The sequence below is a fragment of the Gadus morhua genome, chromosome 7 (genome assembly GCF_902167405.1).
Source record: "Gadus morhua chromosome 7, gadMor3.0, whole genome shotgun sequence".
Taxonomy (NCBI): Eukaryota; Metazoa; Chordata; class Actinopteri; order Gadiformes; family Gadidae; genus Gadus; species Gadus morhua.
The window spans coordinates 9,945,476-9,959,357 of record NC_044054.1 but is presented as its reverse complement, the minus strand read 5'-3'; the positions used below and the strand labels follow the sequence as shown (position 1 = coordinate 9,959,357).

Here is a 13,882-nt window from a genome sequence, read left to right as displayed (position 1 = left end):
CTGATTGCAAAAATGGTGACAGCCTTTTTACACTACCAAGACGGTTCAGTCGCGGCTTGGCACGCCCGGCGATTTCACCGTCTTATCTCAAGTTTCCTGTGTAAAACCGATGGGGTAAAATCCCCCGTTCGTCACGGAGCGGGCTTTCTTGGTTCACTGGAGTTTAGACCTCTTTAGAATGATTTGCTGATCCTGAATGTTTCTCTTTTTTTATGAATGAAGACAACCGCATGCAAGAATGGCTTCAAATCGGAGTGTAGGCTACAAACGCGATTAACTATTTACAAGTGCAAAAACACCAACATATTCTTTATTTTGCTGACCACTTGTTTTTTATCCAGACAAAAGCCTTGTAAGAACAGTTCCTCTGCGTCTCTCTTGTAGATCGCACCATCTTTCAACTTCTTTTTTTAATGCGTCTGCATCACCTTCTCTTACATGATCAGCAGCTCGTGGATTTCACTTTCTCTCCAGTCAGAACTCCTCATGATTATATCGCTGTGTAGTCTCTGTGGAGACAGTGCATCAACACTTCTACCCAAGCCCCTGCGGAGCCGTTGCATTTACATCAGAATGAAACCAAATAAAACGGCAATGTGTGAAGGGTCCGGGAGGAGAACTTGAGGTGCTAGCGTAAGCAGGCCAGGCAATTTACCTCGGGCAGTGTAAATGCGCAGACTGTGCCGCAAAAAAGGCGTGAGCAGCTCCTGCTGCGAGCGTGGTTTCTCCTGCATGAAACGGGTGAAGTCGGACTGAAGGTCTCGCCTAGCCAATGACACTCTGAACAGCCTCATGCAAATCTCAATGCATGGCCCTCCTCTTGACGAATACAACTCACTAAATGGTGGAGTAGGCCTACTGGCAGAAGGTTACGTTGACCACAGTTCTGCGACTGGAGGTGTTGTTTGTCATCTTGAAGCTAATCAATTCCAGACTGTAAATAATTATAGTATTTTATCAACATAATGTATTGTGTTTTTATTTTATTATCAGTGTGTAGAAACTCAAAATGTATAAAAGATTTTTGGAAAAAATCCGGGACGTTTCAGAACGATTAAAAATAGTTTTTCAGGACGTTTCCGGGACGGTTGTGAATAAGTTAGTTTTAACCCCTGCCGTGCACTGCGCACACACATCAGACTTTGTACTGCACACACACATCAGCACTGTGTACACACACATCAGCACCGTGCACTGCACACACACATCAGCACCGTGCACAGCACACGCACATCAGCACTGAACCTGTCCACATCAACATAGTGCACCACACACACACTATAAAATATCTTGGGGGATACACAGCTTTTTATAAACTTTCTTGCAGCATACAATGTAGAGAAAGTGATGGCATCTCGTGGTGCGTGCTATAGGAATAACCTTGATGAAATGTGACAGCCTACCAGGATATGAATCATTTCAGCTCTGTTAGAGGTGTTTATGATTTAAACAATGGAAATGAACCGCTATAAACTGCCAAGTGAGCCCGGAGCAGGGTTAGATTTACAACTGCCTGTGCCCGCCATAGGCCAGGCAGAGTGTTGCACAAGAGGCAACACCTTTTTATCCATCTGAGGATAATCAGGTGAATATGAAAGCTAATTTTATTTCACAGGTTATTTTAGCCTGTGCAACTCTACTTCTTCAGCTCCTTTTAGCAGCTGAAGCCTCATAATGACGGCTGGCATTACTTATTGTGCTGAGTGGACTAACCTTTTCTAGCTGAGTGTATCCCCACTGCATTACACTATGCGGTTTGCAGATCTACACCACAATCAGAACTTGTAATGTATACACCACAGTTTGAGAATCCTGAAAAAAATATCTATTCGCTTTTAATTCCGGTGAATATGCAAACTTAGACCAAAGGAAGAAGGAGGATGTTATGATGTTCTTATATTGGGCTGATTTGCCTGCTCTCAAATCCAGATGCGACACCTCACGGGTGGAGCAGGGCTTCATGGAAGTTCGAAAAGTCCACTAAAAGAAAAGAAAAAAGTCAGCAAAAACACCATTTTGTTTCCATGTGGAAAAGAGGCCAGCCCACATGCTGATTCAGACCCTGTGCATGGGTGTCCTTCTAATTTTAGCATTACCATTCTCTCCATCCATAACCACAACAGATATTTTTCACAAACTCCTATGACTTTTTAACAGCAATATGCATTTCATTATTTCATTCCCCTAGCTCAGTAATAGCCCCATTACAAAACGTGCAGACATTACTATTCTCAGTCTGAAGAAGGGCGCCTGCGGTGAATTAGACTGAAATTCCAACATTGGGAACATTACAAAAAAAGAATACATATTCCTGGGATACAAAGTCATGAGGATTTTTTATTTCTGTTTGTTTACTCTTCTCCCTGACACATAAAACCCGGGACAGGATGGGAGCACAACATCCATCTCTGTCTACCTAAAGTCCCATGAACCCATCCCCACTGAGGACCTATGGGCAGTAGTTGACTGGTGTCAAACAGGGAAGGTGAATCCATGGTCATCTGCTGTACCTAATGTAAAGTCAGTGGACACTAGAGGGGCCATAGGATTGAGGAGATGTACAATTGAACATCACAGCTCCTTATTGTACTGTTTATGTGCAAGGACAAGAAGCCTTCAGAATCCAGACAAATTAAGTTATACATATTCTGAAAAGATTGCTGGTTTGGCCAGTAAAACCAAGCCTTTCTTCATATGGCCCCTTTCATTTGTGCATTATTTCAAGTGCATTATTTAGTGCCATTCTTTTACTGTGCTACTGTGCTTTTTTTATGCTTTTCATGCCTGTCCATTTGTGATTTGGTCATTGGTGTAGACAGGGCACAGACATTCTGTTACATTACATTATTGAGGTTTTTCGATCAACCAAATCAGGACTGATAAGAAAAAAAAAAAAACAGCAAACGCCCCAAATCGTAACAATTAATAATTTGTTAAGATTTGGTGCCACCATCAATAATGTGAAGCCACATTTCAGAAGTGCACATTTTTATAGCAGAAATCAAGGTGGTGGTTAACTTTTGCCACAGACTGTCATAAACATCCATAGGGCCATATGAAATCCGTTTTATTTTTTTCCAAATTCCGTTTTGTTTTTTTCCAAATTCCGTTCTTTCCGTTTTAATTTTCATTAATTCCGTTTTTACACTTAAAATCATCAGAACGAGTGTCAAATAAGTGCGAACGAATACAATTTAACCAGATAGAAGACTACATTTATTAAAACATCACAACATTGCACTGTTTTTAGTGCTTCAAATAAAAACATGACATAAATATTAAAGTGCTTATAAACTATTTTTTTATAAACTCAAAGTGTTGTTTGAAGGGGCGTGCCCTGGCTACGGCGTTCATTGTTTTTCATATGGATTTTGGACTTCAAGTGGTCATCGCACGTATCTTTGCGTTTCCAATCGATAGTATGTTGACGTATTCTACAAAACACCTGAGTGATAGAAGTGTTTTGGATATTGTTCGGCTCTGAATTTGGGGTTAGAACCGAATTACGGGCGCTTCAACTTCTTCTTCGGCTTCTTGTTAGGAGCGGGACCTATTGTTTGCGTGGTGGACCGGGGATTTTTTTTTAACATTGTTGTGCGAGTGACTGCTAAACATTCAGTGACGTTAATGTCACCTGTGTTGTTTCCCTTTTCCCTCAAAACTGAATTTCACCAAAATAATGGCGAATTCCGCTGCATTCCGCTGCATATTGTAAATGTGACGTCTGATGTGCCTTGTCCCTGTTGCATGTTATATGTGCTGAAGAACAGGAACCTGCTGGAAATCAGTTATTTTACTAAGACAGGCCCGTTTTAAATTGTAACGTTGTTACTTTTAATACTTTCCTGCTTAATAAAATAATTTAAAAAAAAAAAAAAAAAAAAAAATTAGTTGATTCCGTTTTTATTGTCCAATTCCGTGATTCCGTCCGCGTTTTCGTTATCGCGGATTTCATAGGGCCCTACATCCAGAGTTCTAGCAATTATATTTTGCAGCCACAGTGGCTTTCATCTCTAGTGATCTGGGATAGTCACTGGTGTCCATTAGACCTCATGTAGCAGTCATGATGCAACAGTAGCCCCGCTAGGAGTTAGACTTCCAGCCGTCTTTCTAGACTTGCTCAGACTTGACTTTGTGATCTCTTGAGGAACTGCCACTGCCCTCTATTATTCCAGCTCCACCGGTATAGATTACTCTAATGTTCATGTTGAGGGCGTTGGTCGGCAGTTGGGGGTTGCACTCCTTAATTTTGCAATGCTCTAACATTTGGGAACATATCGACAACTTATTTTAGGTGTTATGTCAGCTTTCCCACATATTGTTGCACTTACCTGCAGCAATTGCGACTTACAACCATTTCTTTCAGCAGCTTAACCGAGGGAACTTTGGTTATGCAAGCTCACCTATGTTCATACTAACATAAGTGGCCTTTAGATCCTTGAAACCAGAATTAACAAATTAAGTACATTTTGGAAATTTAATTTTATTTTCACTCATATTCAGTCAGCAGTGGTTCTTCTCATTAATGCACCATTTATTATGATTCACCCAATGTAATATAATTACTTCTTAGCAGTGAGATAAAAAGCTATGTGATGGAAAGAGGTGATCTGAAGGATTTAAAAATAATTATTTAGACCAAAGGAGTATCTGTTGATTGTTCGTGATGACTTAATAGAAGTTGACAGAGCATGGCCTCGCACACATTTTATTAAAAGTCTAGCGTTTCCCCGGGCCTTGACAGCAGTGTGCCCCCAGACATTGGTAAAATGTGTTCAATGTGGCCATCCATCAACCCTGGGTTCATTCCGGGGTGGGATGTTGCGTGATTTATAGGAACATCTCTAAATGGAGTCATCTTTCCTCACCAAGACGTGTTGTATCTCTCCTGTCTTGTGCCTCGGGAGACGTAAGGTGCTGACAGTCTATTGAATTTTTCTTTATCGCACACAGCCATCAGCTAAAGTATTAAGGTTAATCTGAACTCTGGTTCTCTGAAGGAGAGAACGAAGAGACGTCACTGTACGAGACCAGTTGGTTCGACCTAAAGTCCACCGGCTGGTAGTGCAGTCTGTCGTCGGCATTTGGCCTTTCTCAAAGTACTCACAATCATTACTGTAGTTGCTGGCTGTATTTGATGCAGTGAATTACGTTTTGCAATGCTTTTCCTACCTCACAAATCCTTGGCACATTATCAAACCAACAAAAAGCACCTCATTATTTTTGGGCTCAGTCATTTAGCAGACACTTTTATCTAAATCAACTTACTTTAAGTCACATTATAGATAGAGCCCACATTACTCAATATATGGCTATCAATTGTATTTCCTGATCCTAAATGATTATGCCTCTTTAAATATGCTAAACAAAAACATTGAAACACATTACGAGTTCATTATTGATTTTATCATTCCAATCTATCACAATTTGCTAACAAACTTCCATCCCTTTGGATGTTACCATTTGTCTCACAAGGCAATGAAATAATTCTTATCTGAACAGACAATTTGTATCACACATCAGCCTTGTATTTATTGTATAAGCTCAGTGAACAGCATAATAGCCCTCCCTACTTCCTTTTTTCCTTTGCAATGGCCTCTATGCACGTGGTGTTAAAGTTAATTTAAAATACAATCGGACTGTCCTTTTTTTCCCTTTAAACCCACCTCCAAGTGGCCAGCGGTGATTGGCTGTGACATTGTAGGAGGGATTGTGGAGGGAGGCAACATGCGGGCTCCAGACTTAATGTGGCCCATTGTGGCTAGGTGAGGTCACCTGGGGAAAATTCCACCTAGACACCCAGACTGGCCCACACACAAAGGACGAGGCCAACACAACTCTACGTTTTCTTACTGCCGCTGTCCCAGCAATGAGAAAGAATGAGGAAGAAGGATGCTGACTGATCAGGCCAATACTCGTGTCTGATCATGGTTGTAATCTCGGATATCCGTCATGGGAATAGATTAGGGATTTGATTATTACCTGGCATTTTATTGGCAAATGTATTATATACTGGAACCAGTCTGGTGCTTCTCTTACCCCAACATGTTGTGTTGAGGCACTCCGATTGAGAGCCACTTGGTATCTTTCCTCATTTGTCGAGTTGTGTTTCTGTTCTTGGGTCAGCAAAGACCCACTCTGCCCACATGCTAATAATAAACTCACCAAACTGGACCTCCTGGTAGAAGACCAAGTTTTCTCGTGTAAACACTGACTGAGCTGTTTCTGATGAGGGTTGTTAGACTTGCCAGTGGATGCGGTGCTGTGACGAGTCCAAAATGTATCCCACCAGCAGCAGTGAAAGAAAATAAACCAAGTGGCATTGTTGCTGGAGACACTCCATCTGGCAAAAAAAGGGACGAGAACATAGTGTACACACGGTTTGCAAATCCTCCTCATAATGTTATCGCACCTTGGTGGTATCAAACGTTTGCTCTTATTCACACATGGAGCAATTCAACAACTAAACACAATTACAAAACACAAGGACGTTTTCAATGGATTATAGTCTTCAGAGTCTCTTGTCATAAACAGTGATATTAGCTGGCGGCTGAGTGTTGATGTGAGTGGAGGTCTACAGAGGGCTGGGGTATTGCTAAGGGTCGACCACTGGCCCTTCCCAGTGTACATGATGGCTTCGTCCTGCTCCGTGTCAAACCTGCTTTGGGAACAAGAAGGCTTAACTAAGCAGAGTTCAGCCCGTCCCTGCGGTAGGCATCAGCGCGAGCAGCGTTTTGGAAGTGCATGTACTTTTGTACACCTGCTTACTGGAGTAGAACTGGGTCAGAGGAAACTTTGCATCGCTGTTTTTTGTTTGTCGCCAAACACATTGCTTGGTTCCCGAGCTACCCGTAGATCATGCAGACATTTGTAAAATAAAGTTTCATTTAGTATGTGTGACATGATAAATGAAACGGCGTTCTGTATTCAGTTTCAACAAACTCTGAGAATAAACACTGTGAAGCACCTTGATAGGTTTCACCCTAGTCGTCATTTTGTAAAGTGAGCCTGTCGGCCTTCCCTTGAGGCCCCCTAAATTAAATTTCTTCTGCTGACAATCTTCCCGGGTCATTATTACCAGTGAAGAGGTCAGCGGTGTGTGTGTTAACCACTCCCAGAGACACACACACACACAATGTCTTCCAGGCCCAGAGGTGTTCGTCTCCTTTGTGTTTTTATCTTATCCATATAAAAGCAGGCATGCAGAAGAGGAAGAGAAAGGCAGGGAAAAAACGGGCTCCTCTGGTGTTCTCCCGTTTACGTGTGCCGATGATAGCATCTGGCAGAGGCAAGCACTCCAGGGAGTAGAGGTAATCTCTTCCATCAGCGTTTACTACCGAACAAATTAAGTAAGACAAGCACCACTGCCTGAGCCAGCAAAATTTGTCCATTAGCGGAATTATAAAGCCATTATGGAGCACAATTTGGTCCATTTATTTGAGCATGCGGTTCTGAGAGGCGCCGCGTACCCAATTCAGTCAGACGATGCAAGATGTAGGCCTATATAACCCCACGCTATTGGTCCAGAGGTGGTCGCAACGTTTGTTTTTGGGTGGGGGCGCGGGGCAGGAAGGGAAAGGGTCTGGCCAGACTTAAATAGAAGGGGAATAATGGATCTGATTGGAATGGCATGCATGTAGCCAGACTGGAAAAACATTACAATATCCAAACTGAGCTCGGCTCGTGGGAGTCAGTCAACGGCAGGGCTTGTTGGGTGACTGCTGCTCCATTCATGTGATATTTGACAAAGAACGTAGCCATAGGCCAGTCCCCTTTACAAAAGGGGCATATGCCACATTTAGAGCCTTCCTTACTCCACACAGTAATGGAACCTGTCGTGACGCCACAATATGTGATGGTGTTCCACAGCTGAATTAACACTAGAATGTCGTGTATTGCAGACCATCGATCGGTCAATCGCAATCCATGTCTTGATCAGACACTATAATACGTTTGAATATCTACAGTCTGCATGAATGAATTTAAGCATGGCAAATGCTAACAATGCAAGTATGCCATGGCAAAAGACCGGTATGTGAGTTCTAGGTCAATTCAGCCCCCAAGCGTGTGAATGCAGCACACATCATTATCTGCCTTTGTGTGGTTCATGTGTACGGTGAAATTCAAATTAAGGATATATCTTTTCTTTTTTTTGTTGTTTTATTCCTCCCACCATAAGAAACAATCAACATTATATGTTCTATGTCCGTGTGTATTATGGCCGTTCATGACAGGTCATAAGATCTCTATGGTGGAGCCATGACCGTCATACAATAGTACCACTATGTGTGTATGAGAACTCACTCTGTGCATGTTAGCTTGCATGGTAAATGAGTGTGAGCAGGGTTTTTTATATGGATTGGTTGGAGTACTTTGAAGTGGAACTTTGCCATGTGTCCACCAGAGACTTGTAGACCGTGAGTTTAATGAAGCTATGCTTGGTGGCCTTAGCAGCTGCTCTCCTCTTGCCTGCTAGGATATCTCTGGTCTTAGTAAGGAATTAGGAAGTCAGTATCATGACTTGGTCATTATTTTTAAGACACGAGTAATAATCATTATGCATTTTGGAAACGTGTTTTATTGAGAATCACTTGATTTATACGACAACGTTTTTTGAGAAGCATTAGAGAGCAATTTAACCTAAACATTTTTTTTGTAAATTTGTTAAATTGTTAATAGGAAGATATAAAGTTCCACCATTTTCAAATAATTTCTCTTTTATGTTATTATCAGGGGGCAGTCAGGGACAACTGCAAATAAAAGCAATCCCCCTATCCTTAATTGTAACCGGTTTTGAGCATGATGGGTTTGTGCCCTTACTACTGGATGTACCTCTCTCCCCTCTCCTAACACCCCCACCACTGTGCACACCTTCTGCAGAAAGATCTGGATGCTACGGCTGCGGTGTTGGCCAACCGACAGGATGAGAGCGAGCAGGCCAGGAAACAGCTCATCGATCAGAGCCGGGAGTTCAAGAAGACCACACCAGAGGTGCGTAGTCATCGCAGTGGCAGTAGAAGCAGCCATAGTGGTAGTCGCCGTGTTTGTGTGCATGCCGTCCGAGCACATGGCCAGCGTTCACAGGAACCCGATGGACATGGTGCGGACTCCATTGAGAGAATTTAAGATGAGAGACTGAAGGCGTGTTCAGTTGAAACACCCTCGGCATATCGGATCCTATGAAGAAACCACCAACGGCATGCCAATTCAGGGAAGGGAGGGGGCATGCCTTGAAATCATTTCAACGTTGACATGTGCATGATGTAACACCCGGGACGGAGATATTTGCAGCACAGTCAAAAATGGCAGAATATTCTGAGTTCTAAACTTGCCGTGGCAAAGAGCACGTTGCCCGAGCTGCCTTTGCACACGGTCTCCAAGGGTGTATCAACTGAGCCTTAAGAGAGCTGGTCTGCTGTTGCGGAAGGATGGGCCACAGGTCTCAAGCCTGGGAGGTGTGTGCTTGCATGGCATACGTTGCTTCCAAACTACCTGTATTACTTCATTCAAGGCTGTTGTGAATTTAACCTGAAGGCATCAGGACACTGGTTTGAGTCGATGTGTACTTTTAACCCCAAAATTCGGTGTATTGAATAATACTGAAAATCTGGGAAAATGCTTACACCTGAGCCAAAGCAATGGTGCATTGTGGGTGATAACACATCCTTGTAAAATTTACATTTCTGATGATGACTTCTGTTTATTTTGAAGGGGCATTATAGCTCCTGTGACGACACACGGTTTGTGTACTTCTACAGATAAAATGCAGTGAAAGGCATTTTGAGTTTTTAATCTGTTGCTAATGCCAGGGCAAACGTAGCCTGGTGGTACAAGACTGCACCCATCTAACCACCATCACTGCTTTATTCCCAGTGCTCAGAGGCTCATGTTTTGCTACTACCGTGGGATGACGCACACACCACCACGCCTCTCCAAATGGCCATTTAAAAGCGGTTGTGGGATCACGACGCAAAGAGAAAAGTGGATTCCGTCTTAACCCTAGACTGTTGGTCTAAACAGACGGGGACCATTGTACCAGGGCTTCTGAGCTATTCAGCATACTATATTTTAGGTCTCTGTGTGACCTGAAAAAAAGCAGTGGTGTATTTACTTTCTGTAGTAGACCAAGCACTAATAAATGCTATACCATGCTTATGAACAAACACACCACACACAGATTCAGTACTCTATTCAACGCACAATGCATACACTGTCGTATCTGCACAACACATAACCGTACTTCATTTAACATTTAGCGCAAGCCCCTTGGACTCTTTCCTGTCGAGCTTCTATCACAATCACAACAAACTCTTATCGCATGGCTAGCCCAGGCCAGTCTGCTGCCAGGTTTAGCTGGCCATTCTCCCTCCCCTATGAATTCACATCCTGGTTAGTGTGTGTGTGTGTGTGTGCGCCTGCATGTTGATGATTGCCATTTGAATATTTCTGAGGAATCAGTGTAGTACGACTATGTCAGTGTCTGGTATACTTATTATTGGGTATTTTGTAATTAGTGTAGTTGGTCAAATGCACACACATTACAAGAAAACAATCCCTGTGATATAGTATACATACCATAGTAACCATGTGAAATGTGGACTAATTATAAACAGAAAACAAACATAGCGACTACCTGGTTACAGGGACCACAGTCTTGCAAAGACGCCCTTACCAGACGGAAAGTCTAGGACACAGCATTGATTAACTGTGTCAGGAACCGCCCACTTATCAGGAAGGAGGACATGCCACCAATCACGGACCATGCGCCGGGAACAGTTAGAAAAACAGACCTGTGATAAAACGGGCGGGATTTAAAATGGGAGTTACCAAAATTGCTCCGTGGTCTGCAGGCGGAATAAATAAACCCATAGAATGCAAAATAAAGTTGATTGGTCGTGTGTTGCGCCAGAGCAACGTCTCCATTCCCGCGGAGTGACAACGCCAACTCCCATTAATAGTTTAACTTGCTCTATGTATCTGCCATTCTGGACTGGCAACATGGTGAGCCAGTGCAAATGAAGTTAAGAGGCGGAGCGTACAGGGACCTGGACACATGTGGCACGCTGTCTGAACTCATGGATTCCTTGGATTCCAAATGCACCAATCAGATTGGTAGTTGGCAAACTACCTCACTAGACTACCACTGAGCAGCTCTGGAGTCTGGAGTTTGCAGAACAGTTTGTAGTTTGTTGGCACTCCGCCCCAGAACAGTTTGTAGTCTGTTGGGCTCCAGCCTCGAACAGTTTGTAGTTTGTTGGGACTCCGCCCCCGAACAGTTTGTAGTTTGTTGGGACTCCGCCCCCGAACAGTTTGTAGTTTGTTGGGACTCTGCCCCTGAACAGGTTGTAGTCTGTTGGGACTCTGCCCCTGAACAGTTTTCTGGTCTGTTAGGACTCCGCGCCCAAACAGTTTGTAGTTTCGTGGGACTCCGCCCCCAAACAGTTTCCAGTTTCTTGGAACTACTCCCCCAAACAGTTTGTAATTTGTTGCGACTCCGCCCCCTGCAGTCACATGTTGATCAGTTGGGGATGAGCGTCGCTGGTCGCTTAGTAGCCGAGTGTTGTGAGCGGTTTCACTTTACCTGAAGCTTCTTTAAACAGATATGAATTATTATAGTGGCAGGTAAATCACTACAAATGAATAAAGTATGTTAATTAAAATGTGACCATGAATTTATGCTCACATAAGAGTATAGAATATACTATAACGACACAGAATATACTATTTTAGTAGGACTATGTCCTGATTTGGTTCATTACATTTAGAGTCAGGCATTTTTCAGACACTTCTAATTAGTGACTAAAGTGAGGCTGAAAGCAATCAGAGCATACAACCAATATTATAGTAACTGTAAACATTCTGCACCCTTCTGAAACAACCACTGGACAGGATGCATGAAGCTTTATGAAGGGAGCAGCTTATCAATAGGTACTTGCTTGATTATTTTACTTTTAAAGAATCTATCAATAAACTGGATGACCGGATGAAATACCTTTTTAAAGGAGATTAAATGAATGGGGTGGAATAGGCCAATAGCAGTCACATATGTTCAGAATGCATGCCTAGGAACAATGAAGAGTGGCCCAAATGACAAAATGTCTATTTAGAAAACGTGAAAAGGCCAAAGACTTTACGGGCTTGGCTTGTTTAAGCCTATCAAGGATACTAGGGCTCCTCCTCTCTCCTCCCGGGCTGCTTTGTTTCTGGCCATGGAAGAACCCTCAACCCTCCCCCAAGTTCAGCCATCCCTCACCTCTCTCGTCTCTACTCCTTTTCAGGAATCCCGTGATGGCTCCCTCCTCCCTCTCCCCCTCCCCCCTCCCCTCTCCCTTACAAACTCCTTCCAAGTCCTAAGTGTTGATGAATAAATGGAAAAACAAAAAAAAACTGTTTTGTCTCCAACTGTCCAATAAATTAGGGTTCTTTTCCATTGAAACTGTCTCGAGTGGCAATTTATGTGGGGGCTTAATAACCTATAACTACATTAATCGTGCTGCCGGGGGAGGGGCGCCCTTGCACCAGAGGCCCCCTTCTCTGGGAATTCTGTGAACTCTTGTCAAGGAGGGAAAGGCTAGTTTAAAAAAGAACATGGCCAGGGCATGGCAGACCATCTGAAACACCCAGCATGTATAGATGTGCCCTCATCTGATTATAGCCTGTTTAAGGAGAAAATGTCATTAGATTGCTCCTGTAACCGGGGGCATATTTTCTTATCAAAGATATGTTTGGAAAATAATTATGTTCTAATAGTTCGCCGATCATAGAGATGTACACGTCTGTAATGGGACAAATGCGAAGCCCAGAGGAGTAAGTTGTTGTGTCCGACCATTTTGCTCAATACAGCGCAGAGTGTGCTTGTTAAGGTGCTTAATGGACTCGGATACGGACGGCTAAAAGGTGGACAATTAATAATGTCTTCTTCTGCCAAGTAAATTTTTTTTAAATGCTTTAAATCACTGAATGGTTTTATCAGGGCTTTTTTTTTTCCACTCTTTCTCCCTCTATCTCTCCTCTTATGGAGAGGGTTGGAGGAGCTAGGTATGCCTCGTACCAACCTATTATTCAATGACTTACACTTCTCTGTTTATCTAAATCATCCAAAGAGACAACAAATACAAACACACACAAATACACACAAACAAATTACACCAGTTTCGAGGAGAGCCGTACTATTTAATATAGATACCATATTCCTGCTGTGATCGTCAACAGGAACCAGCAACTGAACTAGGATGGTTGATGACGCTGAATGAAGTAAAAGTCATCCCTGTTTAATCAGTATTTCTTTATTACTCATTGGTCAACTCTCCTTGCCATTCCTGTAACAAGGCAATCTTTTTTCATATACACGTCGACTATAACCTTTCAGCGTAGGAAGGAGGACTTTACTCCTTCCAGTATCTCCTAGCCTCTTTTTCTCCTAATTTAATGTGAATATTATGGCTAGTTTGTCACTCCCAATATTTCCCTTCCGGTTAATTCCCATCAACATGAACCTTTCATTTCCAAACATTTCCCTTGAGTAGGCCAGTGTAAGTAATTTCTCCGCAGCAACATATGGATTAGTCAGCCTTTCCTTTTCTGCGTATCCCACATGAACTGCCTATACTGACTCCGGTATGATCTGTTTCAGATGTTACATTATCGTTGGGGTCTTGGACTCATTATATGTTGTAAGACATCATTTCACATATTCTTTTTCCATTCAATCTCTGTTTTATCAATTTGTGTGTCTTCAACCATTTTATGTTCAATGAACTCCAAAGTCGACCTGGCCGCAAGGAAGTTGTAGATCTTTGAGACTCTGCCCTATCTTGCACACAGCACAATTGACTTTCTACACTGACACATGTATAATCAGCTGGCGTAAAGCAGATTTTCC

The 13,882-nt window shown here is 42.7% G+C and overlaps 1 protein-coding gene across 1 annotated transcript in view; it reads left to right on the top strand.

Annotated features, from left to right (window-relative positions):
- cux1a (cut-like homeobox 1a) overlaps positions 1-13,882 on the top strand; it is a 103,754-nt gene that overhangs the window by 21,635 nt on the left and 68,237 nt on the right. Inside the window, exon 2 of the mRNA XM_030361041.1 lies at positions 8,881-8,991. Within this exon, the coding sequence (XP_030216901.1) occupies positions 8,881-8,991 (111 nt within the window). The remainder of the gene's footprint in view (positions 1-8,880; positions 8,992-13,882) is intronic.